This window comes from Petaurus breviceps, unplaced genomic scaffold (assembly GCF_028583685.1).
Source record: "Petaurus breviceps papuanus isolate PSGF00001 unplaced genomic scaffold, PetGlider_PUasm1.0 183, whole genome shotgun sequence".
Taxonomy (NCBI): Eukaryota; Metazoa; Chordata; class Mammalia; order Diprotodontia; family Petauridae; genus Petaurus; species Petaurus breviceps.
This window is the reverse complement of record NW_027185791.1, coordinates 16340558-16368546: the sequence shown is the minus strand read 5'-3', so window position 1 is coordinate 16368546 and position 27989 is coordinate 16340558. Positions and strand designations below refer to the sequence as shown.

Genomic DNA, 27989 nt, shown 5'->3' with positions numbered 1-27989 from the left:
AAAGTTGCCATGCACAGCTGAGAATATGTATTTTTCTTTCTCTATCCATTCAATAATTGCAGGAAATCTATCTATCATGCCTAATTTTGCTAAACTCTATTAAAGACCTGAACTTCTTTCTTTGTTTAACCTTATTAAATTTGTCTAGTCTGAAAGGGTTTCCCCAAACATATACTTTTTTCTCTTTGTACTTAGTTTGCTTTTTCCTTTAAGTATCTAGATGCTATTCCATATAGAGCATATGCTGGTGTTATTTTATTATCTATGGTGCCTCTAAGAATAATATAGTTTCCCTACTAACTTCTTTTAACTATGTATATTTTTATTGTTGCTGTTTTTGAGATCATGATTGCTCTCTCTGCTTTTTTCAGTTTACCTTAGGCAAGATAAATCCTGCTCTAGTCCATCATATCAACTTTGTGAATCTTTACATTTCAAATGTAAATCTTGTAAATAAAATGTTACTTGGTTGTGTTTTCTATTCTATTCTGCACTCTTTCTCTCTTTTTTGGGAAGTTCATCCCATTTACCTTCATGCTTATGGTTGCTAATTCTACTTTTTCCTTTCTTTGTCCAGTCACCCTCTTCCATTCAAAGAATGTGGTAAAAGATGAGGGTTATTAACAGTAATGATCTGTAATTGAAATGATTTGCTTCTGTTCTGTTTCTTTTCTTTTCTTCTTGCCTAGACCCTGATCATTGGTCCTTACTCTATCTTTTTAAAAAATCAATCTACCCCCTTTCACCATCCATCCTCTTAAGTTGAAATATTTTTGCTTGTGACACTTCTCTCCCTGAATATCTCCTGCCTTTTAAGCCCTCATTCTCCTTGTATCCATCTATTTTCTTGCTGAGTTTAATTACTTTCTACACCAAATTTTCTCTCTCTCTCTCTCTCAGACACCAACCTTTTATGGTTCAGATAAAAGTGAGATACATGTGCTGTCTCTTCGCCCCCTCCATATTTATATCTTCTTTTGTATACCTGATCATGAAAAATAGGAAGTTCCATTCCTTTTCTTCCTCATTTATAACTTTGTGTATTCCTTGGCCCCTCCCTTTTCTTTCCTGTGTTTTGACCATCAAAACAAAACCTTCTCCCCTGCTGCTCCCCTCCCCCAACCAGTGCTTGTCCTGCTCTGACCCTAGAAGCCAGTGGAATTCTGAAGGGCTTCTTGTCTCTTCTCTAAGTACTTCATCATCATTTGGCCCCTTCCCATTATGAAATCCTGTTTACTTTTCTCAGTTTCTCTTGTCTACTGAGTTTGCATTTCAAAGCCTACCCAGCTCCTGTCTAGGAGGCAGCCAGGAGGTGGCCTGGTGTATGGAGATCTAGAACAGTCACATTTGGCCTTTGACATTTGCTACCTGTGTACCCCAGGCAAGTCACCTCACATCTGTCTGCCTCATTTTCCTCAACTGCAAAATGGGGGTTATTAACAGCATCTTCCTCACAGGGTTGTTGTGAGATATTTGTGAAGCATTTAGCACATTGCCTGGACATAGAAGGCACTTAATACTTCTTCTTTTCCTTCCCTTGTCAGGGTGCTGAGAACTTTCGTTGTCTCTGGTCTGAGGGTTTCAGGCTCCTAGGTTCAATGTGGTCAGAGTGCTGCTGCTGGTGCTGGTGCTGCTTCTTTCTCCCCTTGAGCATCTTCTTCCTAGCGTTTCCAGTCTACACTAGCAGGCTTCTGGCTTACTTGCTCTCTTGCTAGCATTTCTGGTGAATGCCTATCCCTGTGCCTGCAGGCTTCTGGTTGTCTTTTAATGCAGTCCAAGGCTGGTATGAAGCTGCTTTCTATACTTTCTCTATGGAATTCTTGGTCATTATTTAGCCTTGGGCCTTTTGTAGATCTTTACTGTCGACCTTGAGAGCTATAACCCAGTCATGAAGTCAGCTTAAATCAAGAGATTCCCTCTATGCCAATCCCTTCCTGTTTAGGTGTAATGCCCCTTTAATTAGATTTAGCAACTTGATGTTGGAGACACTGAGTCCCAAACTTTTTTAAAAAAATATTTAGGGGGATTAAATTTTTGTTTTTAATATTTAATATATTAATTCCTTATAATTTGTTTCCTTAGAGATATTCATTTAACACCATGATTTTGTGTAGGGGTCCTTAGCATTCACCATTCTATGACCAAAAAGTAAAGAGGAAGACCCCTCGGTGTGGCGGGGAGAGTGCCAGACTTAGAGTCAGGAAGGCCTGGGTTAGAGTCCTACCTCTCCGCCAGAGGCAGGTCACCCGCTGAATGCCCTCAGCTTTCTCCTGCTGTCCCTTCCTTCCAGAGTTGGGCTGATGCTTAAAGCTCCAATGAGAAAGTTGAGGTCGAAGTGTTTCACGGAATAGAAAGTACTGTGTAAATGTTTAATTCTTGTTCCTATTACAATGCCTCCTACTGTACTTTATTTCACTTTTAGATAGATAACTTTTAATTGAGCAGATGTCATAATATTTGTTTAAAAAAAAGCTACTTAGCACAGTGACTAGCATATAGTAGGTGCTATATAAATGCTTATTCCCATTCCCCTGAGAAGTTTTTCCTTAAGTGGAACCCAGCTCTGTTCTTCTGAAACTTCGAACCATAAACAGAGCCATAAGTTCTAATGCCTTTTTTATTGAAAGCTCCTCAGGTCCTTTAAGACAATCCCCACCAAGTGAGTCCGTCAGCACTGAGGCCTCTGTGCCAGGAGCAAATCCCTGATCTAGGAGAAGAACATGTGAGAACCATGTTTCTGGGATACATAGTTACTCTATCACGTGCTTTTCAAGCAAGCAGCCTGGGATCCTTGTCTAAAGGGGAGATCAATAGGCAACTTGTCATGCTGTCTGAGAGGGTCTCCCCAGAACATAGACTTCTTATAAAATCATTTCATCATAAGACTGATTAAAATAAGGGGGGGGGGGTTGAGGCCATGAATGTTAATCTTGTGACCAGTTATCTGCTTTCTTCTTTCATTCATTCTCTTCTTCTGGGTGTACGTGGACAAAGGTACCCACTAGGTATTGTTCAAACTCCTGGCAGTCTAATCAGATTAAGCTGAACATCTACCATAATGTGGTATCAGGCAAAGTTATAAATTAGGACTTTTTTTTTTGCTTTTTTTGGGAGGGCAATTGGGGTTAAGTGACTTGCCCAAGATCACACGGCTAGTTTTTGTGTTAAGTGTCTGAGGCTGGATTTGAACTCAGGTCCTCCTGACTCCAGGGACAGTACTCTATTCACTGGGCTACCTAGCCACCCTGACATTTCTTTTTTAAAACTTAGTTTTTTATTGGTTTCTCTTGCTTTTTCATCACCTTCATTTCTGAATATCTCTGTCACCGGTTCCATACCTAGCAAACTATTCTTTGTATTAAAGAAATTTTAAAAGGGGGTGGGGGGAAATTCAGTTCAACAAAAACCCAAATACAGAAACTATAGACTGTAATGTTTTAAAACACTGTATGTAAACATAAATTAGAAAAAAGTCACTGTTTCAAAAACAAAAAATATGTGTTTGTTTATTTACGTGACTTAACTTCACACAAGTGGTCACGCAGGGAACTGAATTCTGAATACTTTCTAAAACTGACCAAGGGAATCCTTTGTTCCAGGGCTTTACTGTTGACTTTCAGAAAAAGGGGTTTTTAGAAAACTGCTTTTACTTGCATATCTGGCATTGGAAAGTTGAGGAGTAATGTTTATCAACCTATTTAACTAGGAATGATATCTTATATTTGTATAACACTTTATAGCTCATAAAACACATGTAAACCTATTCTCTGATGGGGTTGCATTGCATCATAGGATTTAGACCTGGGAGGGACCTTAGATATTAACCCCTTCATTCTACCGAGAATGAAAATAAGTCCCAGGGAAACGAAGTGACATTTTTTTTTAATAGATTATTCTTGAAATTTTGTTTTTATACCACCTGTATTTCTCTATCCCTCCTCTCCTCAGGTATCCCCTATAATAAAGAATTTTTAAAAAGGAAAAGAACAAATTAGCAAAAAAAAATACCCTGACATTATATGCCGTATTCCATACCTGAAGACAACTCCTATCCCCTCTCTGCAAAGGGGTTCAGGAGTGTGTTTCCTCATATTTTGTCTTTGAAGTTGTTTGTTTCTTGTAATTTCACAGCATTCATTTTCGGTTGTGTGATAGTGCTTGTTCTTTGTTCATTGTTGCAGATGTTTTCCTAACTCTGTATCAGTTCACTTTGTTCATCTAAGTCTTTCCATGTTTCTTCATGTTCATCACGTTCATTTTTCCTTCCAGTAACAGTAACAGAACAGTAATAATAGAACAGTAACACCCCCTGACAGTCACATACCATACTTTGCTTAACCTTTCCCCAGTAGATACTTGGTTTCCCATTTTCTGCCCCCACAAAAAATGTCGCTGTAAATATTTGGGGGCATACAGAGTCTTTTCTTTTTGTCAGTGACCTCTTTTTGGTATTGTTCCTAACCGTGGAATCTCCCCTTCAAATGCTATGGATGTTTTATTGCTTTCCAGAATGGTTGTGCCATCTCACAGCTCTGCCTGGAGTGAGTTAATGTGCCTGACTTTCTACAGCCCCTCCAGTATTGACTGGTCCCATCTTGTTGTCATCTTTGCCAGTTTGCTGAGTGTGTGATTTAACCTCAGAATTGTTTTCATTTACATTGTTCTTATTAGTGATTTGGAGCATTCTTTGCAATGTTAATAGTTTTCAGTTCTTCTTTTGAAAACTGTTCATATCATTTGACCACCTGTGACTTATATTGTTTCAACTTAGAAAACCAGTAATAACTCACATTTATAAATTTATAACCCTGGGTTATTTTATTTGATGCTCACTATGGTAAATGTTGTTACTGTCCCAGTTTTGCCGATTAAAAAAAGGAGAATTCAGTGAAGTAAGTGGCTTATCCATGGTCATATGGCAAATAAGTATCCGAGATAGGATTCAAACTCAGATCTTCCCAAATTGAAGGCCAGAATTATGCCCTACCAAGGTAGGGAACAACCTGGTCCCACAAAGCAAAGAAAGAACTTACTTAAATTGCAAACAATCTTATTTTTTTCTAACATAAAGAAAGAAGTTATATTGACCTTTAAGTAAGTTTCTGACATTTTTATAACATCAGCTAATACTCGGATGTTTCAGGAAGAAGGATAATGAACCACTTCATTGAGTTTAGCATTAAGTATCTCATTCAAGCCTAGGGAAAGGTTTTCCTGGAAAAACTCAATGACTTTGTGCTGTCTAGAATGAAAACTCATCCATAAGAGGCCCCTCTTTAGCAAATACCGAGGGATTCCAGAATCCTAAGGCAACCTTTTAAATGCCATCTCTATACACTACCACTTTGTGAGACAGGCAGAGCAGCTGCTTGGGTTTGTCCTAATGTTTTAAAGATAAAGAGCTTGGACAATACGATGTAGCATGAGTTATTTTGGCAGCTTACATATCTGTTCAGTTATATCAAGGGTGAGCCATATTAAATAACTGGTCAAATAAAAACTTTAGGAGAAAAGTAGATTAACAAATAATGTGGTGACTTGTATGTAATTGGGTTGTGACTGATCTTTTCCAGTATTAGCTCCATTTGAGAAACTAGTAGCATCCTTTATTTTCAGCAGATGTTCACAACCCCCCCCCCCAACCTTTTTTAAACCAGATTTTTCTCACGTGGAGACTAAGGTGCTTTGTTCTTAGTTTTCTGGAGTTGTTTGGTAGCATTTGCTGAAGGTATACATGGAAAGGAACATTAGATCTTCACCATGCTTTTTTATATCTTGAATTTAGTTTCTAAGACTTCTGCCCAGCACTCCTGTAGAGTGAGTGCTCAGAATGGTCCTTGTTAGTTCTGAGTTGTCAGAATCACAATCCTTAGATCAATAGAATAAACGTCTTTTTAAACATTTTGCTGAAACTGTTTGCACCATGCAGAACAGTCAGCATTGGAGGGTTGAACAGTGCATCATTAGTCTCTCCTATGAGTTGCCTCACCATTCTGTAGTAAAGACACTCAGGTAAGTATACTTATTAGCCAGGGGTGGATGGACTAGAGAACCAGCAAGATAGGCCCATGCTGGTGATTGTCCCAAGACGTTTTTGTTGTCTTAATGATTGCTTGTTTATTTTTAAACTTAGGATGGTGAAGGAACATTCAATCGTGCTAAGCTTCTGAATGTAGGCTTTCAAGAAGCCTTGAAAGAATATGACTATGACTGCTTTGTGTTTAGTGATGTAGATCTGATTCCGATGGACGACAGGAACACCTACAGGTGTTTCGAGCAGCCGCGGCACCTCTCTGTATCAATGGATAAATTTGGGTTCAGGTAAGATATCTTTTAGGTCAAACAGGCCGAACTGTTTTCATTCACCTTCCCAACTTGTGGCATGTGCAAGAATATCATTATGCTCATTTTACAGGGACCAAGGCAGGAGATGATGGGGATGGAGTATTACCTCTTCTGTCAGACACAGCCGTTATTGTCATTGATCAGACAATTTCCTGAAGCAGAGATTAATATTATTTCTGTATCTACTAAAATGTGTATCTTTTAAAGCAGGGCATTTAAAAACTTTTTAAAAACCCAACACTTCTTTAAATCTAGGAGTTAAATCTAGGTAATCTAGATTTAATTTCTAATTTAATAATCTAAAATCTAGGTAAATCAAATCAGAAAAAAAAAATAAAATCCTGTATGAAATACATCATACTGGTAAGTTTCCCTCCAATCTTTTATTATGAAAGGAGAATGAAGTCCAGACACGCCATCCATGTGAACATGAAAAGATTTGCTGTTGCTGCTGAAATGCTTTGTGGTATTTGCAGTAATTATTTTATTTCATCATTTTAAATGGGTTCCAGGTTTACTGATATGTTCTTGTTCCCTTCCTCTTCCGTTATAAGCACACAGCAGTTTATTGAGAATCCATTTTTTAAATTTTCTGCAAATAATTTCCCCATGCTTGTCTTGTTTATTGGTTGTTTTTTTAACGGTAACTATGACTGTCAATAATATTCCTCAAGACTTTTTAAAAAGTCAGTAGATTTTGTAGCTAGACATAAAATAGTCTTATTAGATGATGTTTTTTGAAATATAGTTTGGTAGAAAAAAAACACTGAACTTGAAGACCCAGTTTTGATGTTGAAGATCATAGGTTCATAGTTTTAGAGTTGGAATGAACCCAAGAAACCATCCAGTTCAACTCCCACATTTTACAGATTTAGAGCAGAGATGCTTTAAATTGTGATCAAAGGCGTGGTCCTTGACTTCTGATCTTCAGTTTTCTTATTTGTAAAATAGTGATGATACTTGGCAAAGCTCATGATCGTGAAGGTAACATTCAAGGACTTGGAAACACCTTTAAAGTGACTTCCTGTATGTGAAATTATTAAATGTATTTTTTTTTTAAGATTTCATTTAGTGAAATTCTATTTTAGGTCTGTGGGTTTGGTTTTTTTTTTTTTTTTTTTTTTTTAATTTTTTCTTTAATTTTTTTCTCTTTCCCTCTCTCCTTCTCCTTCCCCTCCCTCTCCCCTTCCCTAGCCCTCCTTTCCTTCCTCTCTCTCTCCTTTCTCTCTCCTTTTCTGCAGTGAAGCTATCTTTCTACCCAGTCAGGGCTTTGTGTCCAATAGAATCACATAGCGACAGGCCTTGAAAGTGTCCTGAAAAGGTCTTCTAAAATACTATCCCTTGGTTTGAGGAAAAATTCTTAGAACATCTAAAGATATTTCAGTCAGATAGGCATCTTCTAAAAGATTTAAAAGCAGCTAATGCAACCCTTTTTGGCCACTTAATTTTTGCAAGTCAAGAAAAACCTTAACCAATCCAACAAAGATAAACATATTTTCAAAAATTATAAAAAATGGGGCAGCTAGGTGGTGCAGTGAGTCCCTGGAGTGTGGAGGACCCAAGTTAAAATATGGCCTCAGACACTTAACACAAAAAAACTAGCCGTGTGACCTTGGGCAAGTCACTTAACCCCAATCGCCCTACCTTCCCCCCTACAAAAAAAAGCCAAAAAAAATTTTTTTCTAAATGTAGATCCAGTTGGTGTAGTGAAAGGGCTGGTTTTGGAATGAGATAAGTTTTAATCCCACCTCTGATAGTTGTATGACCTTGCAGCTAGTTACTTAACCCTCAGTACCCTCCAGCTGTTTGACTGATGCTTTTCAGTTGCTTTGGTAGAAGTTAAGCTGTTCCCACCTTGGAATTCCTTGCACCAATGAAATCACTGTTTGAATCTCCTCTTCCTACTCCCAAGTATATTTTCATTTTTTATGAGGTTTCTTTTGGGGGTTGGGTGTTAGCCTTGAATCTCCCTACCAACCTCTTCATCCTCATTTAAGAGACTTTGAGAATTAATCCTAGATCCATTGGAGTAGGACCTCATAGACAATAACTTCATACTTCTAGATATACTAGGAAAACAGAAATCTAGAGAGAGAGATCCTTGAACCTTGGAATGAGGGAAAAGTGAGTTTATGTTCCACCTTACCCACTAACTCTTGACAAAAAGTTTCATTAAGTTTCTTCCCAAGTTACCTTTTCTAAAGGTAAGAGTATTCTGATTTGACATCCTTGCAGGTTATGAAGTCTGATATCTCAGGTAAATCAAGACATCTATGTTGAATTAGATTGTTTATAAAATCTTTGGGGAAATGAGTATTAAGGTATATGTATCACTGATTTCAGAGGTGATTTTTCTTTCAGAGGTGTAAAGTCAGTTGTGCTAATGCTCTGTTTACTTCTGTTCTTTCTCCCCTCTAGCTTACCTTATAACCAGTATTTTGGAGGTGTCTCTGCTTTAAGTAAAGAACAATTCCTCAAAATAAATGGATTTCCTAATAACTATTGGGGTTGGGGAGGTGAAGATGATGATATTTATAACAGGTAAATATTTGTTCAAATTCTATGTGTAAATAACCATGAAAAAATTTCTACCACCCTTAGAAAGTGCATTTCTTCCTTCATGTGGTCATTTCCACCTTTTAGATCTCCTGTGCTGGGTCACCCTAAAAGAGCTTAAAATTTTTTAAAATTTATTATACTATTAACTATTTATAAACTTAAAACAGAAACAATCAAATAAGCATCCAAAACAAGGGATAAAATCTTACCTAAATTCCATAGAACCAAAAGAGCTATCAAATAATTAACCAAGCAAATAAAATGCTTCCATCTGCTTCTAGACTCATCAGAAATTCAAGCCATCTTTAGCCCCATTTTCTTTTTTTCTAAGTTTCTTTAACAAAAATTATAGTTGTGTGTATACAGTGCTGAGTTCACTCTTCATCACCTTTATCTTTTCATGTTTCCTCATGTTTTTCGCATTTGTCATTTTTATGACATTGTGAAATTCCATTCAATTAATTAACCGTAATTTATTCAGCTGTCCTCCAACCTTTAGACATACAAGTTTTTTCAATTTTTTTTATTACAGAAAATAAAGCACCTATGAATATTTCTGTTCACATAGGTCCCTTTTCCCTTTTAATCCTATTTTCAAATAGAGTTCTGGCAATGAAGTTCTTATATCAAAACGAATGATTAGTTTTGTGATATGATTGGTATTACAATACTGATTTCCAAAATATTTGCTGTAGTCTCTAGTCCCACTAACAATGTAGTGAAGTTTGTATTTCCCTACATTGAATTCTACTGGCTTTTTACAGTTTTGTCAAAGTAACTGAAATTATATAGTTCAACTTTATACAGTTTAGGAAAAAACTCATCAGTTATGTGCTAATGAAAATTACCTGGGTCTGTAAAATTCAAATCCATTTTGATAGCTGTTTCCAAAATGTTAAAGAGTAGGTATTTTGAATGGCCTTAAAAAACATCACTCATATCATGGTAAAAAGCTCACCAAAAACATTTATTTAAGTATGTGTCTTACATATACACACAGAAGCACACTTGTAATTTAGATTTAACTTGTCATCCTCAGTCATACAGTGAATCATTGTGTGTGTGTGTGTGACTGTCTTGTGTCTGTATCTGTGTCTCTGTCTGTAATAAAGTCCAAACTTTTTGAATGCCACGGCATTCAAGCGTCCTTGAAGTTTACCGCCAACCTTATCGCATAGTGCTCCCCCCCATATGCTTTATGCCTCAGCCGCACTGGAATCTTTACCACCTCCTATGTATGCCTCCCCCTCCCGCCCGCCCCCCGTCCCCCTCTACCTTTGCTAACTCTATTCCCTATGGCTAAAATGATCATATTGATGATCCCAACATCTGCTTATTGAAGTCCTACCCAACTTAAATACCATCCCTGTCCTGAATTAACCCTTTGCTGATCCTACCAGTTAAAAGTAATCTCTCCTTCTTGTGAATTCTCATAGCACTTTATAAATCTCTTAAATTTATAGAACATTTTGTTTTTCGGTGTAGGTTTTTGTTTACCTTTCTTATATGTCCTCTTAAGACTGTAAGCACCTTGAAGGCAGGGTAGTACTTTATTTTTCCTGTCTCCTACAGCATATAGTATAGAACTCCATACATATAATAGATGCCAAATAATGAATCTTGAATTCCAAGAAACCATGAGTAAGTGCTAAATGTGTTGTAACTTTGTAGCCAGAGTTACAATAGAAATAGGAAGAATTAATGAAAAAGAGAGTTTGTGTATGATTTAGCTTTTATTTTTAAAATAAAAAAATAGTAGGATTTCAACTCAGTGCATGAAGTGCCTCTTGGCAAGGGGAGAAAAGAGTTTTCACTGGTGACGCTAAGTTCAGTCATCTTCCCGTGTGATTGAATTCATGTTTCTACAAAATACTGACCTGCAGTACGGAGTTAAGTAGCTGTTGGGTCATTTGTTTGATACTGTCCTAATAAAGGAGAACTTAGCAAATCATTGCACCGCGCTAACCGGTATTTAAGAAAATATCGTAAACTATGCTTATTTAAATTGCTTGCCACTTCCTCCTGAGAATGACTGTCCTCTTTTTAACACTTACAGGTTAGTTTATAAGGGCATGTCTATATCACGGCCAAATGCCGTCATTGGAAAATGTCGGATGATCCGCCATTCAAGAGACCAAAAAAATGAGCCCAATCCGCAAAGGTGCGTTCTGAGCTTTCAGTTCCTTTCTCTAGATGATTCATAGTGATGATGTTTGAACATTCAAGAGCTGGTTATTGGGGAGGAGAGTGGGAGTACTAGAATAACAGCCCAGGTTCACACCTGGAGACACCTTGACAATTTGCTGTGTTCATGACATGAGGTTACTCTCCTTTGGTATTTTTGTTTTGTTCTGTCCTGGCACCTGAGAATACCTTCCATCTAGTCCTAGCTGGATTAATTCAAACACTGGCTCCTGGAGGTCGTTCCAGGCACAAGGAAATATGGGAAAGAAAAGGGGAAGGAAGAGTTTGTTAGCTTTTCTTTAGAGTTGGATTTTGACACCATTGTTTGTTTTTCTGTTTACAGATTTGACAGAATTGCACACACTAGGCAGACCATGAACTCTGACGGTTTGAACTCACTTAGGTACCAACTTTTGGAAATTCAGAAATACCCTCTGTATACCAAAATCACAGTGGATATTGGGTCACCAAGTTAGCATCTCAGTGAGCTCAATAAAAGACAACAATCAAGGACCCATGTTGACTCTCTTTGTAAAATTGCTGGATTTTTTTTTTTCCATTTTTGCCTTCTGTTTTATTACAATCAGAATGAACAGGAATGCCTCATGTAATTATTCCAAACTTTTCCTAATCACTAGGACGAGTGGGACTTCTTGCCCCCAACTTGACTCAGCACACGACTTTTCTAGCTGTACGTTTTAGAGACTGTATATAAGCATTGTTGGTTATTTATACCCTTGTTGGAGACTGTCTGATTATGGTTCTTAACAGCTTACCCTACAATAAGTTGACAATTGTGAACAGCTAAAAATCACTGCGTTCTAGCTTCAGTGATTGATGGTTAATTCCCAAGGATCAATCTGCCAAATTTTCATGTAATATGTAAGAATTTTGCTTTAAATTTGTTGTAATATTTAATTTTATGATGAAGGACTGGAAAATGCTGCTAAAATTGGTTTACAAGTTTACACTTTGGGAAATCAGTTGCCTGGTCCCAACCAGGTAGTAAGGGCTATGGCCCTTTAAGAACCAAAGGAGGTATTAGAAAAAGTCCCTGTAGGGCTGCTGAAAAGCCCTCCCCTTTGGCAGTTTCTACCTAAGTCTTTAGCTGGCATCATCTGTAATTCTCCTATGTCATTCAGCAGCCTGACCTGACTCTGCCTTCCTGTTTTCCTTCCTCTGCTGCTGTGATCTTAGGTCTCTGGTTTCCACATTGTGCCTTGATTGAATCTGCTTGGCTGGCCTCGTCAGATCGGTCTCTTGTACCTTCTCCCGCTCTAGGTGGATTCACTGGTACTTGACTTGAACATTGCTCTCTTTCTTCCTTGTGCCACAAGCAAGCCTAGCTGACTCAGCAGTTCCAAAGGGGTCTTCGTTGATCCCTACTGGCACTAGTGAGCCCTGTCTGTCCCAGAGCTCCACCATGGCTCATCATAGACATAGACTGGTCATTTCTTAGTGGTATGGAGGCTTTCACAGCTTCCCTACGTGCATTACAGACCTGAAAATGGGAGAATTCTAGTTGTTGTGAGTATGATTTGAGGATAAATTTACCCTTCAGTCTTTGCCAAAGAGTTTTGAGGTTCTCTGTTTCCAGGTTTGGATGTCCACCCAGTCTACATCCCCACACCCTCCCCCCAGTCCACTAACCTCCTATACCAATATTCTCCCTGAAAGATTAAACAGGAAGACTGAGGAACCTTCCAGTTTTTAAAGCTTGACTATAGCTATTCTTGCACCTTTTAACATATAAACTTTTCCATAGACTGTCTCTAAATGGGATTCTCCTCGACTGCCTCATTCATCTGCCGTCACTGGATGGTTGTTTTTTGCCTGCAGTCATACTGTGGTATACCTGCCTGTCTCTGAATCCATTCAATTTCTTCATCAGTGAGGGTGGTCTGCAGTTGGACCAACCTTGAGACTTATCCACCAGAGGAGGTGAGGTAACTGCCGATCCATCAGTCCAGCAGCTACAGAAAGAGCAAGGTTCATTATAGAAGTTATGCCAGTCAGCCCTTTGGTTGTTAAGCTAACATCTAAATTAAAATTAAACTGCTCTAGCTGGTCAGTGACCCAGAAAGCCTGGCTGACCCCGCTCAGCATGCTCAGGTAAAGCTGGCCCATATCCATCATAACCCCACTGATCAGTGTTTCTAACAAGACAGGCAGTTCAACTCTTGCCTAGATTTTCTTCGACCTACTGTTTACATCAGAGCTTCCTGTCCTTTTCTGCTTTGCCTTCTCCTTAATATAGATAGTCTGCATTGGGTAGGGTCCATTCCTAGAGAATAGAGCTGGAGGTTAAAGGAAGACTCTGTGCTTCTTTTGTGAGGCAGTGTCCATTTTGCTATGAACAGCCCTCTCCGTGCACAAGAGGAAACCTCAAAGGAAGGAACACATTGTTAAGTAGAATCCAATGGAGCTTCTTCTCAGGTCCCATCCTTTTCCCACTGAGTACCCCCTTTATATTCAGCAGCCTGACAAAAAAAGGCTCTTAACCCAAGCCTTCAGTTTGCCTAAACTCTAAACCAGCAAGAGCAGCTTCTTGATTTGCCCCAGAGGCATTCACATGTGGCCTTTAATATCTAGGACAATTTCTCAGGAAACACAGACTCTTCACCTTCATCTTAGGGTTTACTGGGGGACTCACTAGTCAGTGTCACCTTGAGGCCATCCTGTACTAAGAATTCATCTCTCTAGGACACTTACTAGCCTATACTGTTGTGTTCATGGGGGAAACAATGTCTGAGTCCTTCCTAAGCAAACATGTAAATGCCATTGTGGTGTGAGATAAATGCCCTTTCCTAGTTCCATGCTTGCTTTTCTAGATCAGACACATCTGAGTTTTTCAAAACTAAGACTGTGGAAGACCTCCAAACCAATTATTTCTAATGGAGGAAAAGATGCTGAAAACTATCTTATGGATGAATTCTGTTTGACCACAAAATGTATGGTCAGACTGCATGTGGCCTTTGCAGGGTCTCTGGTGTCTTCCAGTCACTTGATTAACTTTATTTTCTTATAGAAAACTTTATCTTAGCTGGATGACTTTGAAACGTATTTCTAGGACCTAGTCATCAAGCGCACCATTTCATCTGGATTTTCTTGTCTTGTTTTTGGCAGAATGTGAGTTTTTAAAAATTTCAAAAATACAGTTTTGGTAGGGAAAGACTTTTGCCACAGAATCTTGCCTGAAGGCCATGTTGAGTTCTTCAAAACTGTCTATATGATCAAGCAGGACTTCCAGTGGCCTTAATAAGCCTGTTGCAACATCAACATAGAATTCTAGAATGTGAGAGTTGGAAGGGACCTCATACATAGCTAAATTCATACATGAGAGCACTGGTCCTGGAGTCAGGAGGACCCGAGTTCAAATGTGGCCCCAGGCACTTACAACTGTGTGACCCTGGGCAAGTCACTTAACACCAGTTGCTCTCCACCTCCATCCCACCCCCCCAAAAAAAAAACCAATTAAAAATTTCTTTCATGAAAGGAATCCTCACTATACTGAACAAGTGGTCATCCAGCCTCACCTTGAAGACTTCCAAGGAGGGGGAACCTACCACCTCTCAAGGCATCCTACCTATTCTACTTTTAGATTGCTTTCATTGTTAGAAAGTATTTCCTGATATCAAGCCTAAATTTTCCTAAGCAGTTTCTACCCATTGCTGCTAGTTCAGTCCTCTGGGAGCAAGCAACATAGTCTAACCCCCGTTCCACGGGTCAGTCCTTCATCTATCTGAAGTCAAGCATTGTGTCACCTCTAAGTTTTCTCCAGGCTAACCATGCCCCGTTCTTTCAATGGCTCTTCCTATGACATGCCTGCAAGATTTTTCACTATCCTGATTGCGTTCCTCTGAACTTTTCTCCCTGATTTATCAATGTTATTCTTGAACCAAATTGCAAGACTCCAGATGCCATCCTTTGAGGGCAGAGCATAGTGGAACTACCCACCTTCCTCTTCTTGGAAGTTATGTTCCTCTTAATGTGCCCATGAGTGAGCTAGCTTTTTTCTGAATGCTGTTATCACTCTGCTGACTCCTTAAGACCCTACAGGTTTTTCAGAACAGCTGCTGTCTATACCCATGCCTCTTTCCCATCTTGTACTTTTGAAATTGTTTAAAAAACAAAATCCAAGTACAAAACTTCACATTTATCACTGTTGAATTTCATCTTACTCAATTTGCCAAAGATTGAACTAGGAAACTCAACAGGGACGTATATCTCTGTTTGCTATCAAGCCTCCTTTCCTTTTCCTCCAGTCCCTAGGCCATAGTATCCCTAGGTCTTAATAATGAATCTTTTTTCTCTTTTTTAAAAAATTAGTCATTAGGGCGATGTACACTGTAGTGTTGGCCACCCCTTCAAAAATAGCTTGATTTTTTACCTGCTCCAATTTTTCTCTCTTTCCCTATAGCTTGAATTTTCCTTAGCATCATCTTTCGCTTAAGTGATTTCCCTACACATCTCGTCTGACTGCAGCCCTTAGTTCATCTTTCAACACCCTGTTCATCAAAGCCTTGCAGGCAAAAAATATACTTTTCTTTTTCTCACTGTAATTAAGAACTGATGAATATATTGTGCTGTTTGGACATTATAATAATACTTGGACAATTATAGCTCCTGTCACCAGGATTGACTTTTTTTTTTAACTACATAATCACTATTGGTGTCCTCACTCAAAACACCTCATTCCAGTTCAAGTATGACTTGAACCCCTCTCCCATAATTTCTCTTTGCCCTTTCTCCATAGTCTATAATTACTTGGGAGGACTAGATACTATTCAGACTAACTCTCAGACCACCTTTTAGTAGACAAAGGTAGACTATAAATAACATATAAATTATGGAGGACCCTTGCAAGTGGAGAACCAGGCATGGCTCAGTACCCACAGCTGTATTCAGTGTCTTTCCTCAAAACACTGAACCATTTTCCATAGTCTGGATCATGAAACAATTGGGCTTTCTCTTCTAGCTCCCATCTTTCTCCTACCATTCATCCACCTACCATTACTATCTCACCTATACCTCTACTGCTATGGATTTTAGGGGCAAGCAAAGTTTGTGATATAGACCATCCTTGACTCGTAACCAATATGGCAGCTAACACTACATACTGGATAGAAAGAACAGGGAGCTGACTGCATATTGGGATACTCTTGACTATTGAAGGCAAAGACAGTCTTAACTGGGATCCCCTGCCAAGCTCAAGTCTTAGGGGGCCAAGTATAAGAACGGCCCAAGATCTTTTAAGAACCAAAGAAATAAAATCTGCCAGACTCATTAAAAGGTGCTCAATTCTGCTGAATCTTGTATGTCTGCAATTTGCCTCTAACCGGCTGTCTTGGCCCTTTTTTATCCATCTCGTTTCTTTAGCTCTGACCTCTGGCCTGTTCCTTACTCCTGTTCTCTGTCTTACTCCCTTCTGGCCTTGTTTTAGCCAATGTTCCTTCTGTCTACGTTCCCTGTTCCATTTATAAGTATCACCCTGCTTGTGAATAGAACCCATTGTCCTCTGCCCTGTTGGCTTTATTGAGACACTTTCCTGCTCCCTCACCAGCTCTTCTTGTATCCCCTATACTTGACCTTTGTACTTCCTCTGTCCCTCTGATGCTTCTCCCAGTATCGCTAAAGGCAGTAGGCTTATTTTCTGCCCTTATAGAAGAGGCCTTCACCACCCTCTTATTGTACTAGAAAAACCTATGAATCTCCCATCTGCTTGCCTCTAGTTAGACATATCTGCCAGAGCTGTGCCCCCAGGTGATACTAGGAGTCTTTTCTTTGACAGCATTGTAGGTGATACATTTTGTTTCACATATAACAAATACCAAAATTTTATGGAGAATGAGTGCAATTTAAATACCTTCTTCAGTTTGCTTTTTAAGTAATATTTGTTCTAACATTTAACTCATACAGCAGTTACTGTAGTATTAGATTTTTTTTGTCTCCCCCAAATTTTAATTCTGAGGGATCTGAGTCCTCAGAGCAAATGTTGGTTGCTAGATCATTCAGTGCTCAGTCTCTAAATTGCCTTATTTCTTTAAGGACTGATAAATATGTTTTAATAGCAGTTTGTAATGAACAAATCAGGTTGTAATGGTGGGATAAAGTGATTGTTTTGATTCAGGTTTTACACAGATGTTTAGTATTCTTTGGGTTGTGAAGAAGACTCGCTCTTCTGGTAGTGTGACATAAACTTGAATTTCCTATATATACTTTCATTGTAATGTTTTAAATGTCATTGAGATTAAGAGTTGTTGGGGCAAAAATATATGTATGCTGTATTCAGTATTAATGCCTTTTCATTTTACTGAGAGAAAAGATAACTTACAAATCTTTCAAATGAGGCTGTGGAATGTTTGTTATACCCGCATGTTTGGTTTGCCGGGCATATTGGAGAGGCATCTGCCTTCCCTTGGGTAGGGTAGATCATTAGTACCAAAGGGACTACCTGCTAAACCTCTGAGACAGACACTTCCTTTTTGTGAGTAGGACATAGAAAGGTTAAAGAGACAGCATTTTTTTTCCTTTGGGAAATCACTTAATGATGAAATGAAAGCTTCCCTGGGCAGACACTGTCCTGAGATGGTATGGAAGCCAAGCTGAGTGGAGTGCCCTGTTCCATTACAGTTGCAGTGGATAATGCTTTTTTCAGTATATATCCCCAGACTTCTTTATAGCCCTTAAGGACTCTTAGGGTCTCTCTTGTCTAGGAATAAGCTTATGGCACTGGAATCCCTAAGTACCAACTAAGGCAGTATCTATCAGCCCCTACCAGACCAACCCGTTTTTTTCTTGTTTCTCAAACTTTTCTTTATCCGACTTCTCTCTCCCTCGCCATTTTTCCTTCCTGTCACGTTTTCCCCTAATCCTTGCATTCAGTTTTTCCTTCCCACCACCTACCTGTTTCCCAAGATTGCTGATGGCATCTTTTGTCCATGCAGCATCTCCCTTCTTACAAACTCTAGCCCAGGCTTAACTCAGGTGCCTAAAACTTTCTCCACGCCTCAAGATTTCTACAGTGGCTTTCACAATGGTGTAAATAATCTGTAAGATCCAGTAACCCACAACTGTAGCTGCCTGGTGCAGGGGAAAACACTGGTTTTCGAATTCCAACAATGCTGGCTCTCCAAGCTGTGTGACCTATAAGGCAAGCTATTTAAGCCTTACTTTTCTCTTTGTAAAATAGAGATAAATGATACCTACCTTACCTACCTCACAGGGTTGTTGTGAGGGTTAAGTGAGATAATTGTATGTTAATCACTTTGTAAGCCTTATTAGCACTATGCTGTTACTTAAACCTGTTCCTTGGGATCTTAGCACATCAGAACAGGAGGTGAAATGAGAAAATTTCCACCCAGAAATCCCTGAATATTCAGCCTGAGCTAAGACTGGTTAAACTGACTAGGTTCAAAAGTATAATAGTTGCCCAGAGCCTAACTCTAGAGCTGAGGCCTAGGTGTCAGGAGACCCAAGTTCTAGACCAGCTCTGTTATTTACTCACCGTGTGACCTTAGAACACTAGCCTTAAGTGGACCAGCATTTGTTCCTATATAAAATGAGTGATATGGTTTTGACTGTCCCTCCTATCTCCCACATTCCAGCCTTCCAGCTTGCCCATCTGCCTTGGGGGCTGAACAGAGGACAACCGCTGGAAATCTTCATGTACCTGGAAAGTGGCCCCCAAATGCCAGTGGTTACAAACACTTCCATTGTCAAATCAGAGCCTTGGTTCTCACTTTCCAAATTCCCAATAATTTTTTTTTACGTTCCCCAGAATTTTTTGTTTTAATCTGTGTTCTACTACCACAATAGCTATGCAATGCAAAGAAATTGTTCTATGAAGTTTTTAATCCCAGTGGCTGTGTTCTCAGAGCCAAAAATGCTTTCTATAGGAACATAGCTTTGGGAGAGAGGGTGATGCAAATCTTAAGAATTCATGGTCTCTCTTTCCCAGGTCACATCATGACCAGGGTTATTTTACAAAGTGCCTTTAAAAAAAAGGGGGGGAGCAAAAACCCAGAATAGCAACTTCTCTGGTGCCTATTTTAATTGAAACACCAAATCCTAAACCTCATTCATGTACTATTTCATATTCATTCGTGTCACTTTCAAACACTTGAGTGTGGATCATTCTCTGCACAAGGGAAGACACACATCTTTCCAGTCCTTACCCATTTCCTGGCCTTCTAGGGATTCTTTAGGAGAGTTAGTTATTGCTGAATGTTCATGGGACACATCTGTCAGACTGTGAAATTCCCATTGGACTCCACCAGTCCATGAAATGCAATCATTGTTCTCTCTCTCTCTGGGATCTTTCAGGTTCTAGTTTTCTATGAGCATTTTTTTTATCCAAAAGTGAATTGTGACTGTGAAATTATCATTTGTGTTTCCATTATTTTACCCTTTCCACTGCTGGTCTGTAAGAAACTAATAAAAAGTACACACAACATAATTTCAGCATAGAAGAGAGTACGAGTGCCTGGTTTTTCTTGAGCTTGTACTCAGAGTTAGGTGTATTATGCTATTACTTTGAACCGTAAACATTACTAGCTTGTTACGGGGTCATTTGGTTTGTCTTCAAATCCTAATTCTGCTTTGCACTTTTTTTGTTAACTTGTGTGTGTGTGCATGTGTATATGTGTGTATATATATACAATTGTAAGAGCTGGGAGAATGGGTATTCCAGCCTTGATATTCATAACAGATGAGAACTGTATTTTTTTTGGCCTTTAAATTCATTAAAGACTTGAATAAATGAGCTTATCTTTATAAACTTTGGTGTGTAGTCTTAATTTCTTCTTCTTACTTGCCGGATATATGAGTTCGATGCCTTTCTGGTACCAGCTTTTAATGACTAACATTTTTATAGCACTTACTGCATGGTAGGCACTATACTAAGTGCTATAAGAATAATGAAAAGTAATAATACTAATTAACATTTATATAGTGATTACAGTGTACCAGGCACTTTATAATTATCATCTCATTTGATCCTCATATCAGCCCTGGAAGGTAAGTTATTATCCCCATTTGCAAATAAGAAAACTGAGGTAAACAGGTTAAGTGACTTGCCCAGGGTCACATAGCTAGTAAGTGTCTGAGGCTGGATTTGAACTCGGGTCTTCATGATTTCAGGCCTGACCCTCTATCCACTGTGCCACCTAACTGCTTAAGGGAATAATTAGTCATATACAAATCATCCAGTCACTTCTGGTCTATCACATCCTAGACTTGCAACCAGAATTAATTGAGGTCTAAAGCCTAGTATGCATAAATGAATAGGGAGCATAACCAGTCTGTGCCATATTTGTATTGTATAGGAAATGACCTAAGTATACAGCATGATGTGAAAACAATAATAGCTAACCTTTATATAGCACTTCAATGCTCTACAAGCGTCTCATTTGGTCCTCACAGTAACCCTGGGAATAGGTGCTATTGTTTATCCCCATTTTGTAGATGAGAAAACCAAGGTAGGCAGGGTAAGTGATTTGCCCAGGATCACACAAGCTGATCTGTGTTTGTGGACAGATTTGAAACCTGGTCTTGACTCTAGGTCTAAGTGCTGTATCAAATGTGCTACCCAGATAATACCCAGCTCTAGTATCAGTGAACTGCTTTTGGAAAGGGGCTCTCTCCTCTTCCACATTTTGTCCAGCCTTCTAATTTGCCCATTTACTGTGGGTGGCAGACTAGAGAACTACTAGAAATGACTGATAAACATGGGTACTCTCACCAAAATTTAAAGAAAACTGGTCACTCCAATTATGCAGATATTTCCAACACAGTGACACATTTATCAAGCTTGTACGTGTGTTAGTGAGTGACCCCTAGTCCCAGGAGATAGGGGAGGATCAGAATTAGATGCCTGAAAGGGGAAGAGGCTGGTGGGTAAAGGAGATGAGCTTCTGAGGATGAGGAGGGAAGCAATTGGATGCCTGGATATAATGCAAAGATAAAGAGATTTGTTATGTGTAATCTCTGCTGCTAAGAAAGGCTGAGTGAGGCAGGGGGACTGATCGAGCTTGAAAGTTCTGTAGGTGGGCTAAAGCTGATTTACTTTTTCTATTAAGTCCAGCACCAATACAGTGATGCCTCACTCTGCTCCTCTGTGACACAATAAACAGAACAGCAGCTGGCCCTTGAGTCCCAGTGGAGCAGGGTTCAAATCCAGCCTCAGACACTTAATAGCTGTGTGGCCCCGGGCAAGTCATTTAGCACTATTTACCTTAGATTCCTGGTCAGTAAAAGGAGCTGGAGAAGGAAATGGCAAACCACTCCAGTATCGTTCCCAAGAAAACCCCAAATGTGGTCACAGAGATTTGGACACCACTGAAATGAGTCAACATCACCCCAACCCCAGGAATGGGAGCCCTAGGGCTGCTCTAAGCAGTGGCAAAGCAGCCCAGGTTGGAAATGGGGTGAGTCAGGGTTTCCAGACCGATAAGGTTAGGCAGACAGTTGTCTGCTGTACTAGCAGCCTGGCCAAGATTGGGAGACCCAGCCTCCAAAAACAAAACTAAAGAGAATTCAAGCTCCAAATTAGGAAGAGAGAGGGGAGAAACTCTTAGATTTCAAGACCTCAGAGCCATGTCATCTTCTCCAGCAAAGCTTGCAGGGTCAGGGGGTAATGTGCATTTTCAGAGTAACTCAGCCTGTATTTTTAGATGTGGTGCCACAATTATAGAATCCCCTAATTAAGGCTTAAGCTATTGCTTTGACCACCTGAAATAAAATTTTCTCAACTTATTCTCATGCTTTTATATAGCTTTCACCAAAAAAGTTCTCCCTTCTATACTGTGATCCCACTAATCTGGCCTTCTCTCTGATCTGTTTTTCACATGTTGAGGTCATTTTTCCGTTGTGTCTGACATTTTATGACTCCATTTGGAGTTTTCTTAACAAAGGTATTGAAGTGGTTTGCCATTTCCTTTTACAGATCATTTTGCAGATGAGGGAACTGAGGCAAACAGGGTTAAGTGACTTGCCTGGGGTCACACTGCTAGTGTCTGAGGCCAAATTTGAAGTCAGGAAGAGGAGTCTTCCTGCACCACCTTGCTGCCCATATGTTCCTCACATACAAAACTCCCATCTCTCATCTTCAGGCTCCATGCCTTGTTCCTGGAGTGTCCCATGCCTGAAGGGGGATGGGGAGGATACATTAGGGGCAAATGAGTCTCTCCCTTTAAGACAGTTTTAGCACCTTCTATAATGAAGCCTTTTTTGATGCTGTACTCTGCCTGCGACTGCTAGTGCCCTCCCTGTCCTGAATCTAACTGTTTCGTATATATTTGTGTTTATATACTTCATATTTATGCTTTGTATTTATATCTATGTATGTGTATATATACATATATATACTTGTGAGTAGGGCTTATTGTTCTTTGTATTTATAATACTTCAGAGCCTAGCATAGAGTAGGCACTTAATAACTTGTTGATTAATTGAATTAAGTTTATCACACTTCTCCCTCTCCTCCCCCCCACTTTGGTTAGGAGAAATATTTTTAACAGTAATCCACTAAACTTTTAAAACATTAATAAGCAACGTAGGTCTTTTATGGAGAAAGCATTTTTAAAGAAATGGAACTAACTTCTTGAAACAGTTTGATATCTTTCTCATTGGTCCTTCCTAATCTTATATATACCAATTTTATTGAGAATGTTCCTTTATATATTTAAATCCTATTTTGAACTTATGCTTTCCAGAGCTTATTAGCTCCCAAGTCTTCAGGTTAGCTTCTGGGCTTCTGATGAGTCCTGGTTTTGAGGGCTATAAGGTTAGGTAAGGAAAGGCACCAGTTGCCTGAAGAAGGAGTCTGAGGCCCCAGCCCCTTTCCTCCTGTGTCAGGCAGAGCCAGTGAGAGAAAAGACCCTTTCCCCTCCAACCCAGATAATCAGAGTTTGGGGCAAGATTCTTATGACCACCAGAGGAGTGTGAAGGAAAAGAAGCACATACCATAGTGCTGAAATGGAAAAGAAACTTAGCAGTTTAACCTGTGACCTTCTAGCTCAGGGTTCTGCTGGTCCAGTGGTGGATAATTGGCCAGCCACAACTGTGAGGCCTCATGACAGCTCATATCAAGGCGGTGTCTTCTTTTCTGACAATTTTCCTATAGACCACACCCTTTAAATCACCTAGGGTTGTATTTACAACAAGAATTTGTCATCCAGATATTTACAGTAACAGCATTTGTCTTGATGTTCTAAGATCACAGTGGTCTCCTATAACTCTAAAATTCTTTTATACTTTTTTCCCACTGCTATGTGATGAAGTGAATAGAGTGCCATGCCTGGAGTCAGGAAGACCTGAATTTAAATCCAGCCTTGGATACCTACTGTGTGATAACCTGGGTAAGTCACTTAATCCTAACCCTGTGGAGATAGCTAGATACATGTAAAAAGACACATAAAGAGTAGATGAAAGATAATCTCAGAGGGAAAGCTTTAGTAGGTGGGGGCAGCAAAGTCTTAAGACAACCAGGGAAACTAAGCGGCAGAGGTGAGGAAGAAAAATATTCCCAGTGTTCAGGGTCATCATTGCAAAGGCACTGAGTTCAGAGATGCAGTATTGTGACAAGCAGACCAGAATAGCTTGATTATAGGAGGCATAAGCCTAGAAAGGTAGGAAGGGGCCAGATTATGAAGAGCTTTAAATGACAGGGGATTTCATATTTGCTCCTGGAAGTAATAAGGAGCCACAGGAGTTTATTGAGAAGGAAGGTGACATGATCAGACCTGTGCTTTATTTTATTTTTTTAATTTTTATTTTTTTTCTCATTACACAGAAACAAAAGCTTTTGACATTGTTTTTTAAAATTTTGAGTTCCTAATTCCCTCCCTCCCTCTTTTCCTCCTTCCTTGAGAAGGCAAGCAATTTGATATAGATTATACATGTACAGTCATGTGAAACATTTCCACATTACCATGTTGGGGAAAAAAAAAAACCACAGACCAAAGACTTGTGATGAAGCATGCTATCTGCCTCCAGAGAAAGAACTGGTATTATTTGAAGGTAGATTGAAGCATGCTATCTTTCTTCCTTTCTTTCCTCCTTCCTTCCTTCTTTCTTCCTTTCTTTCCTCCTTCCTTCCTTCTTTCCTTCCTCCCTTCCTTCCTTCCTTCTTTCCTTCTTTCCTCCCTCCCTTCCTTCCTTCCTTCCTTCCTTCCTTCCTTCCTTCCTTCCTTCCTTCCTTCCTTCCTTCCTTTGTTCAAGTCTTCTTATACAAAATGACTAATATAGAAATGTTTTCATAATTACACATGTATAACCTATATCAGATTGCTTACCCTCTCGAGGAGAGAAAGGAGGGATAGAATTTGGAACTCAAACCTTAAAAAAAAAAACCCAAATGTTGAGAAATTGTTTTAATGTGTAATCAGGGGAAAAAATAAAAACAAATAAATGTTACCTAAAAAAGAAAAGAAAAAAAGGAAAACAGACAAAAAAATCAAGAATACTAAAGTCTTTTAAAATATGTTTCAATCTGTATTCAGACTCCATCAGTTCTTTCACTGGAGATGGATAGCTTTTTTCATCATAAGTCCTTCAAAATTGTTTTAGATCATAGTATTGCTGAGAATAGCCTAAGTCATTCTCAGTTGATCATTGTTCAGTATTGCTGTTACTGTCTGTGTACAGTGTTCCCCTGATGCTACTCATTTCACTTTGCATCATTTCACGTAAGTCTTTAAAGGTTTTTCTGAAAGCGTCCTTTGTTGATTCTTTTAGCATAATAGTATTCCACCCAGACCTGTGCTTTAGGGAAAATCAGTTTGGTAACTAAATGGAGGATGGCCTGGAGTATGGGGAGCCTTGTGGCAGTCACACCGACCAGCAGGCTCTTGCAACAATCTCGTGACAGAGAGTGAAGGCCTCTACTAGGATTGAAGCTGTGTGAGTAGGAAGAAGGGGAAGCACGGAAGAAAGGAAATCAGAAATGGTGCCCGTACTAGAGGGATGGCTGTGTGAGTAGAGAGAAGGGGATAGAAATAAGAAACATGAAGGTAGAAATGACAGAATTTGGTTTATATTTGTTTGTTATTATTATTTTTATATAATATATTTATTTATATATTATATATATATAATTTATATAATATAATAAATTTATTATAATCAGTTTATATTTGTGGGTTGAAAGTGAGGTGTTGAACATGACACCAGAGTGGGGAATCTGGGTGTCTGGTAGTAATGTGCTCTTGAGGGTAATAGGGAAATTCAGAAGGGGGAGGGTTTTGGGGGAAAGATGATGAATCCTGCTTTGGACATGTTGAGTTTGAGATGCTTATGGGACATCCTGTTCAGGATGTCTGAAAGACAGATGATGATGTGTGATCAGCTCAAGCAAGAGATGAGAACCAGATATATTTATGTAGGAATCCTCTTCATAGAATGATAACCGGACCCATAGGAGCCAATGAGATCAACAAGAGGGAGAAGAAAAGAAGGCCCAGGATAAAGCCTTGGGAGATACTCACAGTTAATGGACATGACATGACTGGAAAACTAACAAAAGAGACTAAGGAACCATACAGAAGAATTAAGAGAGAGCAGTGCCATGAGAACCCAGGGAGAAGAGAATAGGGGAAGGTGATCAGCAGTGTTAAATGCTACAGAGATGAAGGGTGAAGATGAAGAAAAGACCATTAGAGGTGGTAATTGAGAAATCATTGGTAACTTTGGAGAAGGTTAGTTTTACTACCTCATATAACCTTCAGTTATGAGGTTGGAAACCATAGGGTTTAGAAGAGAGGGAGAAGAAGAAAAGTGGAGGCAACTGTAATGGAAATGCAAATTTAAAGATCTTCCCTGCCCCTAGGCCCTTTGATAGGCTTAAGAGACTCTGAGAACCTTCCTTGATTTGAAAATATACTCTGCCTCCTAATAGGCTGAATGTGGTCACATGGAGCCTGTGGCAGGAGGCTTGGTTTTCAGGAATGCCCACACTTTGATGCTGTGTGATTGGGCAGTGGGTCAAGAGGGTGGTTACATTCTCTGAGCCAGGAGAAGGCTATATAATCCTTGATGTGAGGCTTTGCTTTGGGGCTCACTTTGAGAAGTGTTCTGTGATTTGATCAGATGAAACTCTGGGAAGCCGTTGTTGAGAGCCTCCCCGGCTTTGAAAAACCCAGATGTTGATTTGGTATGGATGTAATGGTTGGACAGTTTGGAAACCTGTCTGCTTGCTCTGTTTCTCTGTCTTGATAATTCTGTCTGTATACTCTGAAGTTCCAGGTGCTGACCTTTTTCCCCTGAACTAGGTAAACGATACATATCTGACTGATTAAAGTAAGCTTGTTAACCCACTTTGAGTTGCTTTCCTTTAACAAAGCAGATCTAAGAACCTGTGTTGGCAGCCACCCTGGGGACGCTGGGGTGCTTGCTGCTACAGCAACTAAGGCAGACAGCTCTCTCAGAGAGTTTAGCTGAGAAAGGGATGTGAATTTATAGAATAATTATTGCAGGAATGGTTGGATCAAGTGAGGGTTTTTTAAGTAGGAGGAAACTGTATGGTTATGTTTGTAAGCACCAGGGAAGGAACCAGTAGATAAAAGAGAGAGTGGGGGTAATAATGGGGACATCTGCTGGAAAAGAAGGTCTGCTGTGATCCTGGGGAGAAGGGGGAGGAGAATTGAGATGGCATCAGTAACTGCTGAGCTATATGCCTACTTTTTTTATTGTTGCTGCTTTTGTTTGGAGGGGGGAGGGCAGGGCAATTGGGTTTAAGTGACTTGCCCAAGGTCACACAGCTAGTAAGTGTTAAGTGTCCGATGCCAGATTTGAACTCAGGTCCTCCTGACTCCAGGGCTGGTGCTCTACTCACTGCACCACCTAGCCGCCCCATATCCCTACTTTTTAATCTCTATAAAGTCTTTATGAAAATATGAAGCAGGAACTGACAGGCTTTCACAGAAAAGGTTTTGCACTATAAACCATCTTTAAAGTTACACAAATGAATGAAAGATATAGTGAATATAAGATTCTGCTTATTTTTTTCCTTTAAAAGCCATTTAACTCAATAAAGCAAAATGTAGCACCTGAAAGCCAGTTCCCAAAACTATGTACTGCTCTATCAGTGAACTCACAGGACTACCACAGTATATTTAAAATTTTCTACTTAACAACATAATAAATAAAACTGTTAACTATTTGTTTTGGCCTTTTAAAATCCTTCTTGAGCTCTTCCAAGAAGGCTTTTTGGGCTTGAGACCAGTTCATATTCCTCTTTGAGGTTTCAGAGGTGGGCATAGTGACAATGCTTTCCTCTTCTGAATTTGTGTTTTCATTTTCCCTGCCTCCATAGTAAGAATCGATGATCTGACTTGATTTTTTGTGCTGCTTCTTGTTCGTGGTGTTTGCCTTTTTCTTGGCTTTTAAAGTTGATCTCTGCTTCTGGTACACAGGGGACACTGTCCAGAACTTCTTGTGCTGGGGGCTAGGGCCTGGCTATTGGCTTTATGTTCTGGGGCCTCAGATTCTGGCACTGTATAGGCTGTAACTTACCTGGTGCTGAGCTGGCGCTGGTGTGTGCAGAGGCCAGGTGGGGTTTTACTGGGTTTCCCCCAGGTTACACTGAGCTCATGGTGGAGGTGTGGGGATGAGAGTAGTCTGGCCATTGGCTGTCTCCTCACCATGAGCCGACCTAGAGCTTGGGTAGGGTCAGCCACTGGTGGACACCCATCTGCCCCATGAGTGGTGGTTCTCCGTGCTGGTGTCTGCTGGTCCCCCATCTGTGCAAAGGCACACAGCGGTCCTACTGTTGCTGCTTGCCCACTCCATCACCCTGGAGCTCAGGATCTCCTGCTGGCTTACCAAGACAACCTCCTGCCCTGTACTTGTACCCCTCAGCCACAGCAAGTGGGACCTTTGGCATTAACCCCCCTAGCTTCGCG

General features: G+C 39.7%; 1 protein-coding gene across 1 annotated transcript in view; it reads left to right on the top strand.

Moving 5' to 3' along the window:
* B4GALT1 (beta-1,4-galactosyltransferase 1) overlaps positions 1–19867 on the top strand; it is an 89603-nt gene extending 69736 nt beyond the window's left edge. Inside the window, exons 3-6 of the mRNA XM_069087925.1 lie at positions 6134–6321; positions 8764–8886; positions 10961–11065; positions 11432–19867. Coding sequence (XP_068944026.1) covers positions 6134–6321; positions 8764–8886; positions 10961–11065; positions 11432–11564 — 549 coding nt within the window. The 3' untranslated portion in view covers positions 11565–19867. The remainder of the gene's footprint in view (positions 1–6133; positions 6322–8763; positions 8887–10960; positions 11066–11431) is intronic.
* Positions 19868–27989: the final 8122 nt, after the last annotated feature.